Raw genomic sequence first — 26,423 nt, 5'->3', positions numbered from 1 at the left:
TATAGTTTTCATGTATTATATTTTATGTAGATGAATTTTACTTTTAGTTATATTTTTTGATGTACATAATAATCTTAAATATATCTATTTAGTTTAGATTTAATCAAAGAAAAGAAGTCATCTTCTGGTTAATATATACTCCGTAGTTTGGAGTACTCCGTACTACTTTACAAATAGCAAATGTAAAAGTACAAATAAATACACTCTCATGGTCTACATAAATGGACCCAAGTTCGATTCTTAACATAAACATTTTTTTAATTGACGGGTGTCGTTCATATGTCTAATTGGGTGACGTGGCATCTTGTTGGTTTCTAATTGGATGATGTGGTATCCTGTTGGTGGAATAGATGGTGACATGTGACGTATATCCTTGATTAGGAACGTCTTTTAATATATAGTATAGATAGATTACGTGTGGCCCGGGTGTTGGGCCGGATTACCGCTTTGATAATTTTTTTTTTATCATCATTTTTTTTTTCTTTTCATTTGTCAAATATGTATTATAATTGTGGTATTATGATTGGTGAATTGATAAAGCACAAGTTGTTGAATTGAATATATTGTGCAAAAATGTTAAACATAATGTTACTACTTAACATTGTTAAAAAAATGCTATTAATTAACAAAAAGTAGTATAGAAGACAACTTTTAACCCTCCATTATCCGGGAAATGTTTAATTTTTTTTTCCTAAGTTGCATACTATCTAGTTTTCCTTTTTATTTTGCACCTGTCATTTATAGTTGTATTTATTTATAAAGATGACATGATTTATTATTGGCTAAGATGGTAAGGAGTTTGATTTTGTTTCTCTTAAGTGATGATGTGCTACAATGCTTGTTGAGTGATAGATGACATGGCACAATGCTTATTAGGAATAGAATGATGTATTACATAAACGATTTTAGGAACGTTTTTTTTAATATATAAACAAGCTTTCTAGCCCGTGCATAAATTTTTTATAGGTATACAATATAAATTCTAATTTTATAGTATGGTTTTTATCGGAAAATGAATAGGTTTTTTTTTTTCTTTTTTTGACGGGAGACAATGAAGATATTAAGTTGGACGATAGTGAACCAAACAACATTTATACACGCATTGAATTAAAGCTACTGTTTTTTAAAATATGAGAAAGGGCATTTAAAAAAGATTAAGTTAAATGAGGTGACATGTGGCAATATATTGGTGAAAAATAAAGTTTACATATGGCATGATGGGCATGCATGATGGTTGTGTTTTTTAATACTAAGCATAGAATATAGATACATACAAATCTTTCAATAATGGTAGGAATGGTTTGTTAAATGGTGATGACGTGTTGTTAAGTGATGATGTGACACAATACTTGTTGAGTGATACATGACATGGCACAATGCTTGTTAGAGAGGGAATGATTTGGCACATAAATAATTTTAGGAACGCTTTTTAATATATAAATAAAGTATAGATTTGTGATTTAGGCTATAGATTTAAATTTTAGTTTCCCTCCTTTTATCATTTCGAGTTCACTATTTTGCAATACCCTAATTCACATCAAAATAGTCTATAAACTTTGATTAGTTACACTCACATTCAGAACATGGACACTAAACAGCATAAGCGTCAAAGAGACAAAAAGAGCCTAAGAAAGTAGCTACTGAACAAAAAGAGTACAAAAGCGAGAGTGGCCATAGCTTGAATTAGCTGTGCACACACATTGAAGACAAACTCACAAACTCAACAATTCATAAATGTCTAAACAATATCTTCATATTATCAATAGAAAACCAAATAGGATTCAAGCGAATCTGAATCGTCTCTGTCATTACCTTCGAACACTGCTAGGGTGTAACAGGAACCCTAATGGAAGACTTGTAAATATATACAAAAAAAGTAACAGCAAAATTGACGGTAATTCCTACATACACAAATGAATAGAAATAATATCCAATTGAAAGAAAGTAAAAACTACCATGTGGTTATATACATTGGGCAGGGATGCCGCTGCAGGATCTCTTATTCAAAAACTTTCATTTACCAAAACTTTGTCTGCTTTAGATTTGGCAGGTCCCCATACACGAACGGTGTGATCATCACTTGCCGAAGCCAACATATGAGGATTTTTAGGGTTCCAGCTTACACTGTTTACAGTCATTAAATGCCCAGATAAAATTGCAATTGGTTCAGGCTTCCGGCGATTCCATATGTAGACCTGCAAATCAGAAAATAAACCTAAGACTTCACGTCTGGTTCTTCTTTCACAGAAGGAAAATTAGGATTTAGACCATTCTAAATGGCAAGTAGATCACAAAATCTGTTGAGCACACAGACAAAGTAAAAGGAGGAAAAGTCAGGATGTGCTGTTCAGCTACTGATATATGATATATGGAAGTTCTCACGAAGGACACGTTTCCGGTTTCAGTAACTTGGAAACTCAGAAGGAAACCCCCTTTAAAAAGCTCAGCAAGTTCAACCCTTCAGTTTAGTTATATTTTATAAACACAAAAACCTTTTCTTTCTAAATTATCTTTAGAACCAAACTATACTTTTATTTCCCCAAGTATTTGCATTTTCACAGTACTTGCTGGAGTCTTCAAATTTATTACCTAACAGCCAATTACCGAGGTTACCATGTAAATTTTGGTCCTAATCACGAACTATTGACATATAGAGTAACACTAGGTTAAATCTTATATGATGTCCTTTATCCACTAATATAACTCGAACAATTACTAATCTTGGGTAGTACAAGGGATCAATTTTCCTAATAAATTGCTAAATTCTAGAAAATCCATTCAAGAAAAACAAAACATAAAGGTGTAATATCACCTACTTCAAAGATAGGGTAAGGAAGACGGAAAAGGAACTTAAGGGCCAGGAAAAGAATGCAATACCTCGGAATTCTCACTACCACTGGCAATAAATGAACTGTTGAAACCACCAAAACAGGACCTTATCACATACTGGTTTTGCTTGTGTCCTGTGTATTTCAATGGTTTCCTCCATTTTCCTTCTACATCCCATAAATGGATCTCTTGACTATTAAGGTTAACAATGAAAAACTTGCCATCTGCTGAAACTGAAAGTGATGTAATTGGATGCTCTTCTGATATCACATGCTCAGCATTTGTTACCACATTCAGTACCCGAATATCCTTGTCCGAGAAAACAGTGATGAGATGGTTTCCATCTGAGGTCACTGCAAGATCTAGCACCTTGGGCATCCTCGCTCCTCGCCACGCCCTTAACTCATTCCCCTCACAGTCCCACATGCAGATTCCCTTTTCAGTATCAGAACTTCCGCACACAAGCTTTTTCGAGTCAGGAAACCAAGCACATGAGCTTACTATGAAACCATGATCGCCAAATGTGCGCTTACACACACCAGTTTCTACATCCCATAGCTTAACAACTTCTACATTGCCACATGTAAGTAACATAGTGTCATCTGGGCTCCATGCTACAAAAGATATTGCCTTTTGGTGGCTCTGCAATGCATGTTTTACTGTGAATTTACCATCATCAACCACCTACAAAAGTTGGATAATCATCTATAAACTACTTAGAAAATAAAGATCCCTTACAAGCAGAAAAGAAAAGTTTTTCATTTCAGGTGAGGCAGCATTGCATCTTCCTCCCACTTATAGTTAGAAGAGGCATGCCCTAGCATCAACTGATAATTGGTCATCGGATTCACTTGGAAAGTCTCAGATCTATGCACGAAAAGAAATCAAAATAAATGGAACTTCAAGTTACCATCTAACCATATATTAGATGTAATGAAGTTACAAATTGAAAGCAATATACCTTCCATATAATAGCAGTACAGTCCCTTGATGATGAAGCCAAGTACTCCCCACTATAAGAAAATTGCACAAACCATACTTCATTCTCGTGGGCGGTAAGAATCTGCAAAATCATTTTAAAAGATTCACTGCTTGTTAGTTATTATGTGATAATAAACTAACAATAGATAATTATACTTCCATATTTTTCATATATGAAAAGGCTTGTAGGGTCACAAAGGCGCTTAATGTGCACGTGTCATAAATTTAGAAAGCTAGTAGCTGACTGACAGCACTTGTCAGAAAGCAGCCAAGCATGGGTTCAATGATCACCAATGTCTTTGTCTCTATGTTAATGATCCACTAAGAGAATTAACTCCATCATGCACTTATTATGGTTAGATTCAACATGAAAAAGGAAGTCAACAGCTCTTACGCTTTACAGTAAGGGAATGCCAATATTGCCAATTCACTTAATTAAGGATGAAAAACAGATTCATTAAGATATCTAATTTAAGAAAATTCAGAAGTTTGCTTTCAAAAAAAAAAAAAAAAAGAAAAAGAAAATTCAGAAGCTTGGAGAGATACAAATTCTTTCTTTTACCTGGCTCAAGAAATTAATAAGTTTTTATATAAAGTTAACTCAGAAAATGAATTACCATACCTTTGGGCCTCTTCCAAGCAGAAAGGTCAAATTCCTAAGACCTTCAAGGAAAAAATTTAAGAGAATAACCTAATTGAAAGTTTTAACTTCTATTATCCTATTGAATTATTCTAATGTTATATGAATAGCACATGGACTCCCATTAATTATAGTATAGCATCAAATGCTTTCCTACAGAGCAAACACATCAATTAATCAAGGGCAACCTCTTGGAGTTTACAATTTTTTTTACAGCTACTCGTACTTTCGTAGTAGTCACTCTGGTCAGCGAAAACAATTCAGAATAAATCAGGTAAAAAGACTGAGAAATACATCCTTATAAGGTGGGTGGAAAAGTAATAATATTGAAAGAAAGCAGTACTTAAATCTGCACCAAATGTATCTAGACAAGTTCAGACTTACTGAAATACAATTTCCAGATAAGATGTAAATCTATCCTATATAGTAATTTCACAATAGATTAATGACCCAGAAAGATCCAATTCAAGCAGTTTCCAAGATTTCAATCCAGAGCTACAATCTGTGAATAGAAATTCAGCTGCGTCTTTTATACAAACCAAGTTTTCATTGGCATTTGGCAACAATTACACAGCAATGCAACAGGAAGTTCAGCTGGTTATCATCAATTTCCATATACAAAGAAACTAGATATCATGCGCAAGTGCATTAAACATAAATTATCACTTGAAATTGAATATGGATTCATCCCTCAATTAATATGATATTCAAGTCCAAAGTCAACAATACACAGAAATAGCATCACATATTGACATGCATAAAAAATTATATCCTCCTGTAACCCACCTAACAGAGAAAGTAGAGCTTCAGAAAATAAACAAGCAAAAGTAACACAATGGGAAGCAAACAGTAAAGAAAGAAGACCCCTGAAGGATTGCTCCTGTCATTATACAAAGACCGCTGATTCACTGAAGAATTTCATAAAGAGACAATGAACGAGAGAAAATAGAGCAGGTCTTGGTCATAAAAGATACTAGAAAAAGGGTAAAGGCAAATGTTGATCTCATTAGGGGGTGGAAATTGGCAATTTATATGCATCAGCTTAAGTTATTCCCACCAGCATTCAAAACAACATACCATCTAGAATAATAAGCCATTGGACCTCTCTGTCAAAATAACTGTCACTAGTTCAATATAAAGATCATATGCTCAAATATTTACCAGTTACACAATCAGTTCCTAAAAAAAGTATTTTAATTGATCTCTTCCACAGTAGAACAAATGAAAATTCAAAAAGCACCAGTGACTGATGATTTATGACAAAGATAAGGCAGCAAGAGCACTTTGTATATTGACAATGGTCAATTGGTTGGAATTTTGGTCCATATGTAACGGTCAAACTTTATCTTTGCCTTTCCCAGAGAATAACCAAACTAAGAACAATCAACAGCATCACTTAAAATAATTATACCCAAGTAATCAGCAATAGTTTTTCAAGTAAGAACACCAATACCAGGTCTCATAAAATATAGTTAAAAGTAAACAATCTGAAGCTGTATGATTATGTATACAATCAAAAGAATTGTTTAAAACATATTTCAAATTTACAACTATAAAAGCATTCTTATGTTCTCTTTTACAACTTAAAAAAGGAAAGGTAGGGTTTCATCCACCTTCAAACTGAAAATGATTAACTTATAAATGAAAAGTATTTGAGGATCCATGGGTAGAATTTAAAGTTTTTTCATAAAAGAAAGCCAAACCATCAAAGGTATACTTCAGCTATGACGGACAGTCATAACTTAAAATCCTTCTTCCTCCCCATTTACTTACAAGAAAAAGGGGCCTGTATGGAATTATCAAAGAGATCACGTCTATCCTTACGATGTCACGTCTAATAGCAATATCATGATATTACCACATGCTCACTGTATCTACAGTACGAATATTATCTGACATGTTAATCAGTTTTTAAATTGTTAAGCCTTCAATTATCTGGAGAGAGAGAGGGAAAAAAAAGACTCCAGTCTCCATATTACTTCACTGAGTACACTCCAACAAAGGTTCACTGAATCACTGTTAGTCCAAAAGAATTAAAGAAATACCAAAATCTTTATTAAAAAAAAAAAAAAGCATTAACTAAAACTAGTTACTGATCATATATTGTAATATTGCACAAAAAAAAAACAATTTAAAGTCTATAGCTCACAAACAAGATACACCATGCTAAAATGCAACTCCAATAAAACATATATGCAGCTCAACATTAAATGCACCACTTGACCATTGGGAAGTAGGCACTATCAAAATTCCCCTACTTGGAAACTATCAATACGTTGAGAGAGAGAGAGAGAGAGCGGGTATAACTCCATATAACGATAGATGAATAAAAATACTCCCTTTCATACCTCATGGACAATATGTCAATGCCTCACAGATCGTGGTGCTCATACAGGATCTGGAATACAATAGGCCAAAAACTATCTTTTATACACTCAATAGTGCTGATAACTAAATTTAAGACACGACTACCTTTATAGTCTAAAAAAGAAGAGACTGCTTCCACTTAACCAATTAATTAATCATCCCATTATGCCCATATCTTTTTACTCCCAATTCGACCTAACTACTCCCAAATCACAACATCATTTGTGTTATCCCTTTCTCTAGTGACCTCATCCGCCTCTTTCCAAGTTCTTCTCGGTTCTTTAATTTGGTCTTTACTTCTTTAGCCATTAAAATTGAATCAACAAACCCACTTGATTGAAGGGAAGAAGGGAAAAAGAAAAAAAAAAAAGGGATAAAATCTTGCAATGATTTCAGTTTTTTTTTTCCATAATAATTAGGATGATCTAGTTACATTTATTTGAATTGGATTAATGATAACTTGAGATTGAAGATAAAGTTGCATGTAAAACTACAAAAAAGACAACTTTTGGTATGATTGTATGAAAAAGACGAATAAATATAATAAAAAGAACCTTTGGGGTAGACAGTGAGTCAAAGTCTTGCATATTTAGATTAGAAATGCTATGAATTTGGGTCTTATTCAATTGGATTGCAAAAATGTTTATGGCACGTAAAATTGGGGATGATTACCGGAGCAAAGGCACATAGGGGGGAGGTCAAAAAATGGGAAAGGAAAATCTAGAAAGTCAGCCAGTGAAAATAGGATATGTGGCCACATCACGAAGCTTTTGACAAATCTTGTACGTAGCAGCAATTTCTTGTTGTTTTGGACTTAAAAGGAAGCTATTTAAGTAAAAAAATTAAATATATAAATAAATATAAGGAAGTTTATGGCATTCATTTATAGGACTAACTGTACTTTCTCATACCCCATATAAATGGATTCTAGTAGTGAACCTTCTATAGCTCCCATGATTCTTCCTCCATCTTACTTGTCCCTACTCAAATACATAAATTCTGTCAAAAGCAAGGGTTGAAACTTCTGTATTTTGTTGTATTGTTTCCTTTAACATTTCTCAATAACCAAAAAAACAAAAAAAAGGTAAGCCACACCTTACCCATAAAGCTGAATATAAACTAAAATTCAAGAAAAGAGATGCATACTGTGTATACATAGTTGAGTATTAGATTGCTCATGTCCAAGATCATTTAGCTCAGCCTAGCTTGCAGCTTGAGCTCATAATCAACCTTGAGCTAGGTCAAGATCAAGCCTCTGAGCTCAAGAGATTCCTCAAGCTCAGCGTGATATGGATGTATGATTAGAATTGTTATTCATCAGAGCTCATACACAAAAATTTCACTCATCCTAGTCAAGGTCATCTATATTGGCATTGAATCAACTGAGATGATTATAAGTCTATCTAAGACAACAACTTTGAACTTTTTTCTTACCTCATACATGTCCCTGTAATATCAAATCAAAAGGTTTATATACATTTGATTGATAACAGCCCAACAATTGGACAAAAATCTTAAGGAGGTCTTAAATAAGACTACAAAAATGAGCCACATAGTAATATAAAAAGATCTTTTTAATGATCATGGACCAGCTCGTCATCCAGCTAATTGATAAGAACAATTGAGCATAAATGAAGGTGACCACTATGTTCAAGTAAAAGGTTGCTCATAAGCTTCAAAATTGTTTATGCCCAATTCCTCTATCAAATAAACAAACACAAATGACTTCCAGACGCATGAGACATTCAGGCACTGATCGTCCAAGGAGCAAACTAATTCACTATACACCTAATAACAGTTCCATTATATTGCCCAATCCAATTGAGAAGCATTACATAGCTACACGAAAATAAAAATTATACCTTCAAGTATACAACCAGCTATGCTCAAGCTTGAAAAGTATACAATTTAAAAATCTTTCATTTTTCACCTTAAGAAATAAACTGAATTTTTCAAAGTAAGAATAACTAATCAAAACAGCAGCTAGAGCCACACCTGGAGAGTCTCGTTTGGTATTTGATCTCTACCACAGCAATGGTCCTCGTAGATGGAAACTGCACCTGAGACATTGTGGTACAAGCAAGAGTCTATCTGGGAAGCAACAGTAGTTTCAACCAGATGCTCCAATCTTCTTTCAGGCAGTGTAATTGGAGGGGGCAACAAATTCTCCAACTCAACCAACAATTTTTTCCGCAACTCATAAACATTACCATTCGTCTCAGTGACACTTGTGTCTTTATTAATAAGCAGATCAAGAGCAAGACTATGAACCTTTTCTGTGCCCAATTTTAAGGCAGAAACTCGTTTTTGTAAAAAAGCCAATGCTGTTGAGTCATCCCCATGACTTAAACATTCCATGAGATGCTGTCTAATTACAAGAAACAAGGCCGAAGATCGTGTCTCATCACTCAATTCCTTAATCCCATTAAGAAACCTTATACATTCATCCCACTTAGAATTCAAAATCTCCGACTCAATAACTTCAAACTCTTTCGATTTACACGAAATACCAGATTCCGACTCTAAACAAGAAGCAGACTTGGCAAACCCCAATGACAGCAAACACTGAATAATAATCCTCACAAACTCATGCTTCCTTATCAGCCCTATCGAACCAAGCACCCTAGAAGATGTATCATTTTCCGTTTTCATTGAATTCTTGCAAATCTTTCGTCTTTTCGGCGAACTTTCCCTTGTCCTACACTCAAAGATACCCATTTCCACACCTAGCCATCAGTTTTCTAATTTTCCAAAATCACTTCTACCCAATTGCTCATTCTCCTAGGTAAAAATGAAACTACTCCTACCATAAAATTAACAAATCCAAACGCCCAAATAATAAAAACTCAAAATCTTCACCCGATCAAATTGCAATAAACCCAGAAATATAATGAATTATAGAACAACCCCAAATCACGTAATGCCCAAAATACTACTCCGTATTAAACCAACAATTAATCAACAAAATTCATAACAATTACCGAAAATCTCAAATACCAAGATAGCAATCAACCCAGAAAGATTACAGCTTTCAATCCTGAAACACAAACAAAAACAGAATTAAACATAATTCAATACTGCAATTATATACCATAATCATAACTACATGATAAAACTTCGACCCGGCAAATTCTTGTATGAGACTACATTAATGCACAAAAGTTAAAGTAATTCATATTCAGGGAAAAAAAAAAAAGCAAACAAACCTTGAAAGTTAATTGGGCAGTTAAAGAAATTAGGTTTTGTAAATTAGATTTTCAAATTCCGAAAAAAAAAAAAAAAAAAAAAAAAAAAAAAAAAAAAAAGAAGACATTTTTCTGATTCAGTAGCCCACGGCATAGAAATCGGGAGAGAGAAAGATAATGAGATCGGTACCTGTGGGTGACCATTATTAAATGACAGCTGTGTTTTAGGGTGCCACGTGGATGTAGAATCTAGACATATTAAGCGGCGTCGTTTTAAATTCGCGTGGCCTTCACTTTCCTAGAGTCGCGTGAAGATAGGAGACCTTTCTTACCGTGTAAAAGAGTCAAGAAAGAAGGTCAAACTTATAGGAAGGTGGGGTCCACGTGATTCACCAACGCGTATCTAATTTGATTGTACTGGAATAATTTGGTGGATATATTACATAATATTGCCAAATATATTTTCAGTATATAGTATAAAACAAAATTCAAGTACTACTAAACTCATTTTATTATTGTTTGTCTCCTATGTTCAAGCATCTTTTGTCAAATTATTTGATGCATTTTTTGTTTTTTAGTTATGTGATGGTTGTGTTATTCAATTAGAATTGTTAATTGCACATTATTAGATTAACTACGAGGAAAACCAGGTTGATAATCGATATCAACAAAAATATGTTAATATCACAATTTTTTCTCTCTTCTCCCCTCACATGAGCAATTTTTCTTTCTCTCTCCTCTATTCCCATGGCAACTACTTCCTTCTCTCTCCTCCATTCCCATGCTCAAGGTCGACGACATTTGTGGATGGCCAACCGGCCGGCCGGCTAAAAAAACGACACCCTAGTAGCAATTTATGAAAATTGGGGCCATACAAACCCTTTAGGGAAAGGGATTTGCTCATACTGGTGGTGTTGCATGCGGCGGTCGAATGTTGGTGCTCGGTCGACTAGTGGTGCTGGAGAGTGTGCGGTGGTCGATTGGTGAAGCCGTGCGATGGTCGGCTGAGGTCGATTGGTGAAGGTAAGGGGCGTGTGGTGGTCGACTGGGGTCGATTGGTGAAGGTAAAGGTCTTGCGGTGGTCGGCTAGTGAAGCTAAAGGTGGTGCTGCAGGTGGTAGTAGAGGTTGCACGGTGGTGATAGAGGGGAAAGAAAGGGGGTGTGGTTGCTAAAATTTACAAAATTACCCTTGGTGTGGTAGCTAAATTTACAAAATTAGCCTTATTAACAGGTTTTGTTGATATCTGATATCGACTTTTATGCATTATTGTTGATTTACAAAACAATCAATAATACAATTGATTAACGAGGTAAGGTTAATTATTACTATACATGTTTTTAAAATAGATATACTAAAATAATGTAAACTGTGTATTGGAATATTGGATTATGTAATGCATAATGAGTTATTTGTAAACAATGTACATTTAAAGGTCTTAATTAATTGGTTACAATGGTTGGTGGGAAAAAAAATAGGAAGTGATTATGAAAGAAGTTGTAAAAATTTAATAAGAAGTTTAAAATGAAGGAGCTACCATATTTTAACCTTTAAAATACGGTGTAGTAAAAAAGAAGAAAAAAGGCCGAATAATTATGAAATGATTGATGGATATACAAGTGGAAAAAAAAGTTTAAGTATAGTAATACAAGTATGGAAATAATTAAGATGCAAGAATAATTTTGAAGTTTGTTTGTAATGTACTCTGTAATATACACATATTAGAATTGGCCTAACTGTATTGGCTTGGTATATGGGTTATTTGAAGTTTGTGAGCCATTGCTTATTGTTATCCATAGTTTCATGATAATTGCCGAGCTAAGCTATGGTAAACCAACCAAATAGATAAGTTTCCATTGGAAAATTTGGGTTCAAGCTATTACAAAAATTAAAATATGTTGCATAGATAGAATCCAACTTTTCTTGTTCAAATTTTGTACATATTGTAAGATTTAGACCCAACTGTTTTGTTCACCTTTTTTTTTTTTTGTTTATTTATCTCTATGACATGAGCTTATTTTTCCAATTAGCTTGATTTGATTGTTTGACCAAACTTTGACCTTTAATGATATGGTCTTATTAGTTTCGTAATAATGTATATTTTATTAATATATGTAATTTTCATAGTTTATCATTACGATATATACTTAGCAAGAAAAAAAAACATATAAAATGATAAATTATGTTCAGAAACTTATTTTTTCTAATGTGATATGGTCTAGATTTTTTCATTATCTGACCTAATCTGAAAAATTAAGGTCTTGAAATAAGATGACCTAAACATGGCCTCAGATTGTCATAATGATTTAGTGATAATCAAGACTTTGTTATGCATATGTTGTTGAATGTGATTTACATGAAGCATGCACGCCATAAGAAAGTATGCAAAAATAAATGTTTCAAATAGTAAGTCACAATAACAACAGTCATTCAAGCAATTTGAATCATATTAGGGATGTCAAGCATTTACATGCGCCATCATTTGACTACCGCTCGAGGGAACCTGGGTGATCTATCCATGACCAGGATGAAGCTTGCATTGGATGAAACTAAGAGAAGATCCTAAACAACCTAAAAATTATTAAGACATCCCTTGTCATAGTTATGTTTGTATGATGAGTTTTATTACATATTTATCGAGAACTCAATGACTCACATTTAACGCAATATAAGTATCTTCTTATTTCTACGACATAATTAATAGGAAAACATTGGAAATTTGGAACAACAATCTATAACCAATATGAGATTTCTCCAACGCACGATGCTAAAGTATTCAAGTCTCTATGATTGATAGCTTTTTCAGTTTAACCACTTAAAATTTGCCAAATGCAATCTAGCAACATGATTGTTTGGCCATTATCATAGGGTTGAAACAACAACCACTGACTTACTCAAAATGTTCATTAAAATTAATAGGGCTTAAAAGACAAAACACAATTGGTCTAGGATCCCATGAAACGAAAATGATGGATGTCTTTTCTACTTCTAACAAATATATATATTTATATTTATATATATACCTTGTATGTGGTGACTAACATGACAAACACCCAACCTTTTATTCACTACATGATATCTCCTAACAATCCTAAAAACATACCCGAGCTTTAACTTCCAAGGATAAAAAATATACATCTCTATATCAATTGTTACAATCATGCTTCATCTTCATACTTTGAAAGTGAACATTTGGCTGAATTTTGCATATATGTATGTCGAAGTAAGTGTTTTTGCGACATTCACAAATTTTTATGATATTCTTTAATCAGACAAATTTGGAATATAACTCCAAAAAGGAATGTTGGTATCTCCCAAATAGTTCTACAACTATTACGGAGTAATTTTTAGAGTTTAGTGTTTTTTAAAAGAGAAGGATATTCATCATAGTTTGAAAAGTGTCATTGTCCTATAGAAAATAAAATCTTTAATAATTTAAAATGGATTTTTATTAGACAATGTAAAAGGTAATAATTAAAAAAAAAAAAAAAAACAATTGTGAAAGTAAAACAGAATTGCAATATTTGTAGATTTTTTAATTTCAAGGGGCTATAATTTCTTAAGATGCACATCCATAAGGAATTTCCAAAGATCTTAAATTGTAATCATGAAAAAAAAACATCATGGAAATAATTCCATCAATCACCTCTCAATCTAATCTAATAACATAACAACATAACAAAACAAAACCAAACCAAACCAAACCCTATTCAAAATCTTATAAACAGACCCCTTAAAATAAAAACAAAAGCGGTGTAACTCACACAATCCATAACTGCGCGTGGCTAAAAAATGAAGTAGACTACTGTGAGACTAACTGACAGAGTGAGTGACCTTGCAGCAGCCACCCATCAGCAATAAATACCTTCACTCACCTCACTCCTTCACTTCTTCTTCTCTCCTTTTTACTCTACTCCATTACCAGATCCTCCACTTTCTCTCTCTTCTTCTTTCGCCATTGCTGCGATTTCGCTCTTCTTCATTTGCGGGTTTTCAGGCGCATTTTGTGGATCTGCTGGAGGAGTTTTGGTTTTGGTTTTTGTTTTTGTTTTGGGTTTTATTCAATTGCGCCGAAATCGAAGTTAGGGTTTTTTTGAATTTGGATTTGGGTAAAATGTGGTGAGATAAACCCTAATTTCAATGGCGTTGTTGAGTTTTCGTGGTTGTCGGTGTTGGAATTTTGGATGTTTAGTTCAGACATTGCTGGAATTTTTGAGATGACTGTTCTTTTGAATTTTGTACTGGAATTGAGTGTTACTGCTGGTGGTGGAAGATGCAACTTTCAGTGATGTTGTTCCTCTTTGTTTCGATGTTCTACCTTGCTGATTTTTCTCAAGGTAATTTGTTCTGATTTTTAAGCTTATTTTATGAATTTTGATTTAGATTTTGTTTGGTGTTATTTTTTGTTTGTTTGTTGGATTGGAAGTATCATGGATGTTGAATTAGTCTTGGGATTTGTCATTTGTGCTGAATTTTGTTGTTTAGTACTAATGGTGCTCTATTAGAAGTAATAGTAGGTTGTTTGTATTATAAATTTGGTGATGCTTAATTAGTTTTTTTTGGATTTTGATGGTTAATTTGATAAAGACGGCGATTGTATGTAGTATTGAAGTGGAATTGTGACGAGTGTCCCGCTGAAGGATATAATTTGTAATTCCATTATGGAGGGAATGCTAATTCACTTATGAGGGCTATTTGATGACTAAACTACTTGTAAATATAGTAAGTAGGTAGATTTGCTGCTGTAGGAAGCTGTCGTTTTGTGAGAATCGGTCTTGGAAATAAGTGTTAGGGGCTTTTCGTTCTTCCGATTTCAGGAATCTCGGATTGTGTGTAGAATGCAATTTGTAGCAGATAGATGGCCCATTTGAGTAGGGGAAATGAACCAAAGTACAAAATTAACTAGATCATTGGCTAGGATGGTTTTTATTTTTTGTTTTTAATTTAATTTAATTTATTTTATTATTTAACCACATAAATTTTGCGTTGTAAATTGGTATGAGTTTGGTTTTAAGGGTGAGCTTCAACATTTGTAATGTCTCAACTTGAAATACGTGGTTAAAGGTTGAAGTTATATCCGATTAGCAAACAGAGAAATGATAAATTTCTTACCCAATTGACATGGGGAAGGTATAGTGTAACAAAATTTTCTTCACCGATCTTATGCAGATCTTGACTGCCCTTGTTAAAAACCAGTTCAGGGAAACATTAAACACACACATTCTCTAAAATACTTAAAAACAAAAACAATGGAGTATATGTATGTAGTTTCCCTGTAACTACTCTATTTGCATGCATTTATTTTAGAATCTAAATATAGAATTATGGATGTTAACGAAAATAGAAAGCCTAAATCCACCGATTCTCTTTCTAGCCAACCCATTTATACTTTTAAATGCCAATAATCAACTATATTTTTCTAAATATTGCAAAAGACCTGTTCTTTCCTTACCAAAAAAAAAAAATCTTGAGAACTTTTAATTCTCTCATGAGTATTTCTTAAAATATATTTATATTTCTTATGATTTTAAATGTTATATGACTAATATCTTGTGCATTTCATGGATATACTCTAGTTTTAAAAGTAATTATTTTCTGTCCTAATAATATGTTGATATTTAAGTTTCATCATTTACGAACACATTGAAAGTCTGGTTTCAGTGTTTCTTATATTCAGCTATTCTCAATTCAAGTTGTCTACCCTCTTTCTTAGAGTGAACCAATTAACTTTCAATGATGATCTATGAGGATTGGATTGTTAATAGGCGGTCGCACACCTAACAAAAATAAAAGCCTAACTAATCCCCCTAATTATGTAGTAGGGTAAGTTTAGGGCTGATTTCACATAAAAAGGTTGGACTAAATATTGGAGTTCTTTGAATCAGAAATTTTACAATTAGTTTAATTAATCAATAATTGGGTCAAATAAATATGAGCAAATTAATAAATCTATAATAAAGAGTTAAAACTCTAAAGTTAAGTATTCCCATTAGTAGGAATTAACACAAGATAAATCCCTACCCCACATAAACATGCTATTATATAAAAAAAATAAGAAAAAGAAAAACAAGAAGAATGCGCAAGTGCCCTATGTAATATCATGATTTTATTTCGATCAATTAATGAATTCTATAATAATGCAATTGTACCTCTTTTCACGGGTTCATCATTCATGTATATTATAGACATTAAGCACGTCATCCTAAATTCCTAATAATTTGTTCTACTTATTTTCATAGGGAATTTCATGTCCTTACAGATCAATTACAACCATCTAAGTCTAGTTTTCTTTGATAAATTGATCTTAGGTTCAAGTCAACAAATATGTCTAAACTAGTACGGATTAAATAGCACAATTAATGATTCGTTTATGCAAGAATATATGATATAATTTAGTTAGGGATTTAAGAGGAATAATTATATATTAATTCATGATAAGGCTCAACCAATAATAAAATAAACCACATTTAATAAATGACTAAATATAGGAGAGTATACGATAGATAACGAATTAGGACGTCATTTAAACTTACTGTGCTATCAATTGTCCTTATAATGTACAAAAGGAAGCTCTAATTATTTGACATCTTCATATCTGAAATCTGAATGAGATCTTTATTTTAGTTACGGTTCCATTAGATATCTGTTACCATAATGGCTTCCCCCCCCCCCCCCCCCCCCCCAATGATCCATATGTGGTTTATCTATACACATTTTAGTATTTGGTAGGAGATTTGTTAGACCTATCTACATCGTTTTCATCAAATTAACTTGAAAAGTTTATGCCGTGAAGTGAGGGTTTGATAGTGAGAAAATTCTATATCATCTGACACCAACTTCTTTTCTTGATCTTTATATTTATCTAGTTATCCTAATGTTCTTACTTTTTGCGTATGTGGACTTTGTCCTTGTTTGGTTGACTGCAAGTAGCCCTAGAATTTTGGAATTCCATCAAAGAAATGAAAGTCACATTGTTTGGCATCTTAGGTTGTCCAAACTCTATGAAGTGTTGTTCTTTTAGTGATCAAAGCATATTGAAGATTGTCCAACCAAGCTGTTATTTTTCCCTATTGGTAACACATTGATTTTGGAAAAGCTTTTTACCCAATAATTTTGGTAGAGGAGTCTGTTAATGAGTTTGCAAACACAACATTTCAAATTCTAAAAATTAAAAGCTTTATGTAATTTTGTACCTATTATAAGACAACTGCTAATTGCTACTGGATAATTTTACAAAACAAGCTTTATGTAACCACTATTGCAATCAGGCAATCAGCTTTACAAAAAGCTAGTCAAATCAATTTATATAATCTGCCCTACCTAACAAGTGAAAACTAGTATCCAAACATGACCCTTTCATAATAACTTTTTATGTATCTCCATGTAAGTTATATCCTTGTTATGTTCTACAAATTTAACTTCATCTAGAAGTTATTAATCTAGGACAGTCAAATTTTAAACAAGGCATCAATTCTAAAATTAGTACTCCCTCCATTTCTTAAATTCTTAGAAACGTACCCAAATACTATAGTCTCGATTAAAGAGCTCTGGTCGTGAATTCTCACTAATATACAAGAAAAATCACCTTCATATTTCTGCAGGGCCTTTTCAAAATCGTATCAGTTCGTAGTTTCCAAGAAGTATATTTTTTCCTAAATTTTTTGATGATACGGAGTTAAAGATATTAACGATTAAAAAAAAGCGCATTGAAAAGTTTGGAAATGCAGATGGGTACATCATAGGAAAACAGAGGGAGTATTGTTTTGTTTATAAATTCATCCTGTTATAAAAGAACTTCACATACCTAACTTACTTAGATTATTTTTATGTTTCAGTTCTCTACTTACACAGAGTTTGAGGTATTAGTTTGTCCCACCATACAACTAGCTTAAATTGAATATAACACATTTGTTGGGCAAACCTTAACTTTGCTTTTGGACTAAGGGGCCCTTTGGTTCACAGAGGGGAAAGGGAATGACTTAGAGAAAGGGAAAGAGGGAGAATGGAAAACAACTCCCTTATTTATTATAGGTTGTTTGTTCACAAAGCGGAAAGGGAATGAAGATGGAAGTACCAATTCACTGCTAACAACCAACTCCAACCCCCTTCCCCCAGCGGCGCCGAGCTCCCCCACCCCCTTCGTCGGTCCCCACCCCTCCCTACCGGCGACCTACTCCCCTTTTCCTGCAACACCGCCGCCCTCGCTCGTCCACCGCGTCGCCGCCCCTCTTCTCTCTCTTTTTTAAGTGATTTTTTGATAAATCTAGTAGGTTGTTTGTTAATAGAGTGTCATATGTTGTTTTTTGGGTGTTTGGGGGTTGTTTATGGGTTTTTTTTGTTGAGATGGTTAGGGTTTTTGGGTGGTTTTTGTAGTGGTTTTCATGGTGGGTGTGGTGATTTCGTGGGTAATGAGTGGTGAACATGGTGGGTGAGGGTTAATTCGAATGAAGTTGGGTAATTTGGGGAAGATGGGTTTTTTTTTCCGTGTGGATTTGGTGGTTTCGGTGGAGAATGGTGGTTTTAGGTGGTTTTGATGGAGGCTGGATGGTGGCGGCAGGGGTGTCGGCGATTTTATGGTGGCTAGGCAGTGGTTCTGGTGGTCAGTTAGTAGTTCTGGTGGTTAGGCGGTGGTGTCAGGGTGATTGGTGATTGGATGGTGGCTAGGCGGTGGTGTCGGTGGTCAGTTGGTAGTTTTGGTGGCTGGATGGTGGTTAGGCTGTGGTTCTGGTGGTGTCAGGGTGGCTAGGCAGTGGTGTCGGTGGCTAGGCGGTGGTGTCGGTGGCCAGTTGGTGTTTTCAAGAGTGGTCAAGGTAGTTAGAAATTTGGTCAAGGTAGTTTGGGTGAAGAGGAATTTGGGGGTTTGAGTGATTCCCTTTGTGGGGGGGGGGGGGGGGGTGTTGGGGAATGAAGATAGAGGAAAATAGGGTAGTGGGAGGGGTAAAGAGAATGATTGATTTTGTCTATCAAACATCAACAAAGGGATTCATGGTAGTTGATTCCCATTCCCTTTGTTGAATACCCCCAACCAAACGGCCCCTAAAATTATTAACATACCTTTTCTTATTACATTTATTGCAACTTGTAAGCAAGATCAGTCCTTATATGAGTTATTTTATTCAAATTTAAGCTATTGTTCCCTTAGTTTTCACCTCAAAAGTAATTTTATTTGTTTTTCTTAACATTATATTTATTTTATTTATTAATATTAATTTGTATATTTGAGCTAATTTTATGGCCTGTAGTTGGGCTTACTTGCGGTAAAATATTTCATTGTATCTATGAGTTTTGTTTGGTTGTCTTACTTCCATAGAAAGTTGTACTCATTAATCAAAATAGTGTTTTCAGATTTGTGTTGCTTATATCCTGTGTATTAATGTTGATTGTCACTTTCTCTCTCTTGCCTTCATACAGGATTCAAGTTCACACACATATACTTATCTCCTCTTGCGCTGCCTAGCCAATTTTTATTTAACAGAGAAGTCTCACTGTCTGAAGGTGATCCCTTTAGCAGTTTATGTCATTATCATGTTTAAACGTTGCTGTCTTTGATATTTGTTATGAAAAATTCATCTGCATTCACTGCCGAGTTTTGCAATCGAAGTTGTTGCAACTCTTTAATGCCTCCCTTGATAGTTTTTACGAGTTTCCTAGTTTCTATTATGTTTATGGAAATAATTTATCATACTATACAAAGCCACAAGTCAGAGTTGATTAAGGTTGAATTTGGGTTGGCTTTGACTCATATCATATTTCCGACGAATAATTTTGAGCTAAATGTTTCAATATGATATACTTTGTTTTCTAGAATAGTTCCTAATCCACTAGAAATCACAAGTTGAGAATAATTAAATGAAAGTGTTTAAATTCTGTAAATTACACTATTACAAGCCGCAACTAATATTTAGGGAGTATTTGGACTCTAAATATAGATGGCTATTTTAAATTTGTCTAGTTTGGTAAGTTTTTTATTTGATTAAAGTCTTTCTTAAAACTTCCTAAAATTATTAAATGCATACTAGCTTAGTTTTTTAATGTTAACATTTTGTTTTTGTTTTGACTATATTAACAAACTCTACTTTGATCATCATTTGTAAAATTTATAAGTTAGTCACGTGGGATCTTGTTAGATTTGTCTGAATATGTATTTTCAAAACATCAATTTTTTGTTTTTATTTTTTTATTTTAAAAATTTTACAAGCACCTTTCTAAAAGAGAGAGGAATGAGGTTCTTCCTGTCCTTAATTTGATTCCTGATGGTTAATGTGTTATTTTCAATATGTTAGGGAGAAATTAGTAAGAAGGAGAGAATATGCAATACACACATGCACACACACACATTATGGAGAAATTAGTAAGGAGTGAATATGCAACACACATGCACACACACGGGCGCGCGCGCACTCACACACACACTCTCTCTCTCTCTCTCTCTCACACGCGCACACACACACACACACACACACACACACACACACACAACCTTACTTAATTTGCTCTATGGTGGCTAAAATTTTATTTCCAATTTGTTAAGGAGGATAAGAAGGGAAGAATATGTTAGCTTCTAGTATCTGCATTCGTTATGTTTCAATAACTTGATATATAGGGGTGTTTGTTTTTGTCATAAAAACTCAAACATCTTTATTTAATAGATATTTACTATAGACTGTGGTAGATGATTTAGCTTTTGATTATATGAATAATTCTTGTACAGGAGTTTCTTTGAAATAACTTCTGCTATCTAATATTGATTGCAGCCTATTCTGGTGATATATTATCATCTCCAAGAGCGAAGAGATCAATTCGGAAGACTAAGCCACCTGAAGGGCCTTCAGCTTCAGCTTCACCCTCGCCATCTCCAGCATATCAAGGTCTTTATACTGAATCTTATACTTAAACATACTGATGCTAATCATGCTATATCAAAGTGACTACGGAGTGAGTTATTACTATGCTATTGTGAATTTGTGACCCTTACTCCTTTTCCAGGACCTTTTGCCGCTCCTCATCATAGACCCACCCCAAGACGTAGGGGGCATCATCATAAACCTAGGCCCTACCTCTCCTCTCCACCCCCTGCGGCTGCACCAGGTAATTTATTAGCCATCAAGTATTGTAAGGCTGTAAACTAATGGAGTAATCTGTATTTAGGTGTTCTTCAGTATGGCTGATAAATTTGTTCCTATATGACCAGTCAAAAGCATTTAGCTAAGTGCTGCTATGGATCAGAAGATTAGTGATTTTTAACTTATAACTGCCACAAGCCACCAGCGTCATGTTGCATCTTCTATATGTAGAAGGCAGATGTTTAATTTTATATAAAAGTAAAGATATAAAGATCTCAGCCACAATGAAACCATATATGGTTGTTATGTTTGCTTCTAGGGGAAAGAGCTGATATGTTGAGATTTTTGGGACAATTCTAATTTTTGCACTCTCTACGTTTCCACAAACTGCTTCCCATTCCCTATAGATCCCCGTACCAAGGAAAATGATTGAACTAGTGCAAGTGGGTACTTTCTGGTTACTCTGACAAAATTTGGAATTTAGAAAAAGTTAGAACTTTGATCGACTTTAGAGAGTAAATGTTTGTCGACTCTATCCTAGACTGTCAAGGTGTCAGATAAAAGGTGATTTTATGATTGGCTACATGAACTAGAGACGTACAAATTCTCGATTTTTTTGGGTTATACTCCGTACTATACTTCTTCCGTTCATTTTACTTGACCTGTTTCATTTATCACGCATGCCAATGCATAACTTTAATCATCAATAACTTCAAATCTTGATAAGTAAAAATTCTAAAAAGTTAGATATTATAATAGTATTTTTTTGAGACGATTCCAATAAGATCCCACATGAAAATGTATTTCCTTACATAAAACACACAAAGATTTTAAAAGGAGGGAATGTGAATAATGTAAAAGTCAAAGTACATCAAGTAAAAAAGAACGGAGGAAGTATGTTGGAACAGTTTTACCTTGTCAATGTGTAATCTGTGTAGTCATTCATGTTTGTTGAGCATCAATTTTGTCCCTCTGCATTCTTTTTAGTTAGTGTTCCGCCTTTTAGTAAGTGACGAACTGTTGTTGCTGTTTGGACTTGCTATAATGAAATACTCCGTGATTAGATAATAAGGACATGATGATGGAACTATGGTGCATGACAGGCCGTACACTTTATTTCCAGTTAAATGTCATTGTGGTTGCTTTCTCCTTTGTTGTTGGATAATACCAGTTAAGTGTTTCTACCACATGTTATGTTGCAGATTGTGGACAAACATGCTCTGATCCATATACTGCTACTCCCATTGGAACTCCTTGTGGGTGTGTGGTGCCAATGAAAGTCAGGCTTTTGCTGAGTGTAGCTGTTTATGCTCTCTTTTCGGAAGTAACTGAGCTAGCAAATGAGATTGCATCTGGCACATATCTCAATAATTGTCAAGTCATTATAGTAGGTGCAACTGCTGATTCGCAGAATCAGGAAAGGACAGTAGTTGATATTAACTTGGTTCCATTGGGCGAAAAATTTGATAACACCACCGCTGTATTGACTTCTGATAGATTTAAGCATAAGAAGGTTCATATAAATAGGACTCTTTTTGGTACCTATGACGTGGTATATGTGAACTATCCAGGTACTTTTCCCTTACTAAGAGCCATATTAGTGTTATATATTCTGCAGTGATGGTTTCTGAGGAAATTGTTTTAACAGGGATTCCTTCTCCTCCTATGGGAAGTCCAAGTGAAATTCTTGGGGATGGACCTCCACAATATCCAATTACTGCTGAAGTTATGAAAAAAAAGCGGAATTTAAGTTCCAGAGTTGTGTTTGTTATTGTTTTTTCTGCATTGGTTCTGTTGGTGGCTTGCTTCGCAGCAATTGCTGTGTTCATCAAATGGAGAAAAGCTAAGTCATCCAATGCAATTGGACCTGTATTCACACCTTCTATCAATAAGAAATCTGGTAATTTTTTTTAGAATGATTTTTCAATGTATATAGTTCTACTTGTATATCTATTCTTTTTCTTTTCATGGTTTCACAGCTGTTTACAATCTTTATGTTTACAAGTGATTAATCTATCTAGTCTAGTTAGACTAATAATGTATATAATTTCCACTGGCAATCACTGCTACCAGTGTAATTTTCATGAAGGGCTTATTGCTACTTGCTTATTGACTAGCCTCTTTCTCCTACTGGAGTACTGGTTTATCGTTATTGTTTACACGGAGGGTTTATTTTCTTACATTTACTTCCTCTGTTTCTGAAAGCTCTTAACATTTACTATTTGCACGCAAATTAATGTGATTGGAGAGAGAGTGTTGATGTGGTGACTTGATGTATGAAAAAAAGTGGATAAAGAGAGTGTAAAAAGCTAGGTAGGTATAAAAAAAAGGCAGATAGAGTAAAGAGAGATGGAGAGAGTGAGTGAAAGGTGTAAATATTGTGGGATATGAGGGTCAAGTGGTAAGAAATTTCCCAAAACTGAAAAAAAAAAGTGGAAGTTAAGAACTTTTTTTAGAAAGAGGTAGTATTTATCAATATTTGAGAGGAGTTAACAGCTGAAGTTTTTGACTCGAACAGAGGAGTACATGCATATTCAATATACCGAGTTTATAAGGCTTTAGCAATTGATATTGAGATTGTAGATTCTGTTTTAGCTTAATCATAACCTTGAATGTCCATTATACAGTGAACAAATTATATATTGGAATGTTTTTCAGCAATTTAGAACTGATTGTGGCAAATGCTATTGTTTACCTGGAGTCATTATAACTTAATTGCTATTGCTTCCCTGCTTGTTTATATGCAGGTGTTGGCTCAACTTTATCGAGCAGCATTGCAAGCTCGACGTCCATGTCACTGTTTGCATCAATTCCGACTTGTGCACTCTCTGTAAAAGCTTTTTCACTTGTTGAACTTGAGAAGGCTACAGATAAATTTAGTTCAAGGAGAATTCTGGGTGAAGGAGGTTTTGGACGCGTCTATCATGGCATCCTAGAAGATGGAACTGAGGTTGCAGTTAAGTTGCTTACTAGGGATAATCAGAATGGAGATCGTGAATTTATTGCAGAAGTTGAGATGCTGAGCCGATTGCATCACAGAAATCTTGTGAAACTTATCGGTATTTGCATTGAAGGACACAGACGCTGTTTGGTGTATGAGGTTGTTCATAATGGCAGTGTTGAGTCTCACTTGCATGGTACAGTTTCTTTTATCAGCATTCAAGTTTATGTCTATTCTCTTCTTACTAAGGGTTAAGGTTTCTGTCTCTTACAGAGGAAATGACCAACCCAACCCTTGTGTGGTATTGCTTCCTTTGAGCTATATGTGTTTAGGTTGTGATTCCTATTTTTAAACAAAAAAATTTGCAGGTGTTGATAAGTTAAAGGGGCCTCTAGATTGGGATGCAAGGTTGAAAATTGCTTTGGGTGCTGCAAGAGGATTGGCATATCTGCACGAGGATTCTAATCCTCGAGTTATTCACCGGGATTTTAAGGCCAGCAATGTTCTGCTTGAAGATGACTACACTCCAAAGGTATCAGATTTTGGATTAGCAAGAGAAGCAACAGAAGGAAGTCAGCATGTATCTACCCGTGTTATGGGAACTTTTGGGTACGCACTATTTTCCTTGTGTAATTAGTGTTCTAAAACTCTGGATCAGCTTTTCCTTCATTCCTGAGCCGCATTATTGAGGATAAGATTATTCAACCAAAAAAAAGAAATAGAAAGATTTGATGTCGTAGTCTTACCACTTATGTAAAGCCACTACTATGACATCTCTCTGTGTGAAAATTGATTGTCACTTCTGACTGTCATTCTTTGTTAGGAAAATCCCTCCTTGTCCATGTAACTTGAGTCCATATGTTGGAATTTTGCAAAGACTTCTTATCGATCACCCAGCCTGAATTGTTTTTTTTTTTTTGACATCTGAGTTGCATCGTATATTTCAACAAAGAGAAGTCTATGCATTAAATAACTTGGTGTCATAAGTAGAAGTTTCCTTGCTAACTGAGACTGGGTGCATATGTTTCATTCCTTCTCCAAAATCCATGATGTATAACAACCAATGGGATGTATGGTGCTTTACCACTGCATTACCAGAAAAGATTGTTGCAATTAACGCTTGATCCGGTATGCATGGACTATCTACTACTCCGTACTTCACAATATATAAATAGCGTAGGCATGAGTGACTTAGTTATCTTTCTGCTTCAGAAAGCCAAAATAAAGTGAATCTATGATTCTGAAATGCCATAATTCTGCACTCGAATCATTATGTTTCATATTTGGATGCTCTCATATTCATTATGAATGTACTCTAATACCTGGCCCTGTTGGTGTTGTATCGAATACTGTTAGGTCCCTCATTTCATGAATTTGTTGTATATTCTGATTTTCCTCCTAACGCTCATGAGGTTTGATATTTTATTTTGACTGTGTATTTGCAGGTATGTTGCTCCTGAATATGCAATGACTGGGCATTTGCTTGTGAAGAGTGATGTTTACAGTTATGGGGTTGTTCTATTGGAGCTTCTTACTGGAAGAATGCCTGTGGATATGTCCCAGCCTCAGGGACAAGAGAATCTAGTAACATGGGCACGGCCTCTTTTGACCAGCAGAGAAGGCGTGGAGCAGTTGGTGGACCCTGCCTTGGCTGGTTACTATAATTTTGACGATATGGCCAAGGTTGCAGCAATAGCTTCCATGTGTGTCCATCCTGAAGTTACTCATAGGCCCTTCATGGGTGAAGTCGTACAGGCTCTTAAACTGATCTACAATGACAATGATGAGACCTGTGAAGATTGTGGTAGTCTAAAGGATTCTTCTGTTCCAGATTTGGATTCCAAGAGTGATATTGGACCGTCAGACAGCGGCTGGTGGAATGCAGGTGGTGGTACACCACGTTTGATTTATGGACAGGCTTCATCATTCATAACCATGGACTATAGTTCTGGTCCCCTTGACGAGATAGATAACAGACCATTATCAACTTCAAGTTTGGGCGGAGAACGGGTATCTTTGCCCATAACTCATGGTAATAGATCTGGTCCTTTAAGAACAATTAGAAGCAAGCCATCATTCTACCGATTGAAAGGTAGTATGAGTGAACATGCAGGTTTCCTCTCTAGACGAGGCCGGAGTGATGGCTTTTGGGTTTGAGGGTTTTATAATGCAAAAGAAAAGGTTTTTCCTAAATGTACAGTTTGGAGGACCTGATTGTCGCAGAAAATGGTATTTCAGGTTTAGCTAGGATAGGAATCCGGTGTTATTGTGTAAACCATATTTTGAGGAAAACCATGGTTTTCAACTTGGAAATCAATTCATTACCATACAGAGCTGGCATTTGTAAGTCGATTGGACCCTCTTTGAAGTATATAAATTTCCATCTTAATTTCTTTATGATGTTGATGTCCCTAATCAG

The 26,423-nt window shown here is 34.6% G+C and overlaps 2 protein-coding genes across 3 annotated transcripts; one reads left to right on the top strand and one right to left on the bottom strand.

Moving 5' to 3' along the window:
• Positions 1–1,720: 1,720 nt before the first annotated feature.
• On the bottom strand, positions 1,721–22,333 carry LOC145570358 (WD repeat-containing protein WDS homolog). 2 transcript variants are annotated; one of them, XM_081629408.1, is made up of 5 exons: positions 21,978–22,333; positions 8,813–9,854; positions 3,791–3,892; positions 2,878–3,513; positions 1,721–2,195 (listed from the first exon to the last, which is right to left on the bottom strand). In XM_081629408.1, the coding sequence occupies exons 2-5, from the start codon at positions 9,533–9,535 to the stop codon at positions 2,004–2,006; spliced, it is 1,653 nt and encodes a 550-aa protein (XP_081485534.1). In that variant the 5' UTR covers positions 9,536–9,854; positions 21,978–22,333; the 3' UTR covers positions 1,721–2,003. The 2 variants fall into 2 exon arrangements, with proteins under 2 accessions (XP_081485534.1, XP_081485533.1); XM_081629407.1 differs by lacking the exon at positions 21,978–22,333 and adding an exon at positions 10,024–10,088.
• LOC145570357 (receptor-like serine/threonine-protein kinase ALE2) lies at positions 13,852–26,423 on the top strand. The gene is made up of 9 exons (XM_081629406.1): positions 13,852–14,337; positions 19,412–19,495; positions 20,755–20,868; positions 20,987–21,088; positions 22,266–22,634; positions 22,712–22,963; positions 23,811–24,200; positions 24,373–24,613; positions 25,450–26,423. Exons 1-9 carry the CDS (start codon positions 14,274–14,276, stop codon positions 26,159–26,161), a joined length of 2,328 nt encoding a protein of 775 aa, XP_081485532.1. The 5' UTR covers positions 13,852–14,273; the 3' UTR covers positions 26,162–26,423.

This window comes from Chenopodium album, chromosome 12, assembly GCF_948465745.1.
Source record: "Chenopodium album chromosome 12, dcCheAlbu1.1, whole genome shotgun sequence".
Taxonomy (NCBI): Eukaryota; Viridiplantae; Streptophyta; class Magnoliopsida; order Caryophyllales; family Amaranthaceae; genus Chenopodium; species Chenopodium album.
The sequence above is the reverse complement of the archived record's forward strand: the minus strand, read 5'-3'. Positions and strand labels throughout refer to the sequence as shown.

Bases quoted from the DNA above. Each gene is read 5' to 3' on its own strand.
- LOC145570357 (XM_081629406.1), top strand. From the start codon at position 14,274: ATGCAACTTTCAGTGATGTTGTTCCTCTTTGTTTCGATGTTCTACCTT. The intron at 14,338-19,411 runs GTAATTTGTTCT...GCCTTCATACAG, and splicing joins CCTTGCTGATTTTTCTCAAG to GATTCAAGTTCACACACATA. The intron at 24,614-25,449 runs GTACGCACTATT...GTGTATTTGCAG, and splicing joins CGTGTTATGGGAACTTTTGG to GTATGTTGCTCCTGAATATG.
- LOC145570358 (XM_081629408.1), bottom strand. From the start codon at position 9,535: ATGGGTATCTTTGAGTGTAGGACAAGGGAAAGTTCGCCGAAAAGACGA. The intron at 3,514-3,790 runs GTATATTGCTTT...CAACTTTTGTAG, and splicing joins GTACTGCTATTATATGGAAG to GTGGTTGATGATGGTAAATT. The intron at 2,196-2,877 runs GTATTGCATTCT...TCTGATTTGCAG, and splicing joins GTGGTAGTGAGAATTCCGAG to GTCTACATATGGAATCGCCG.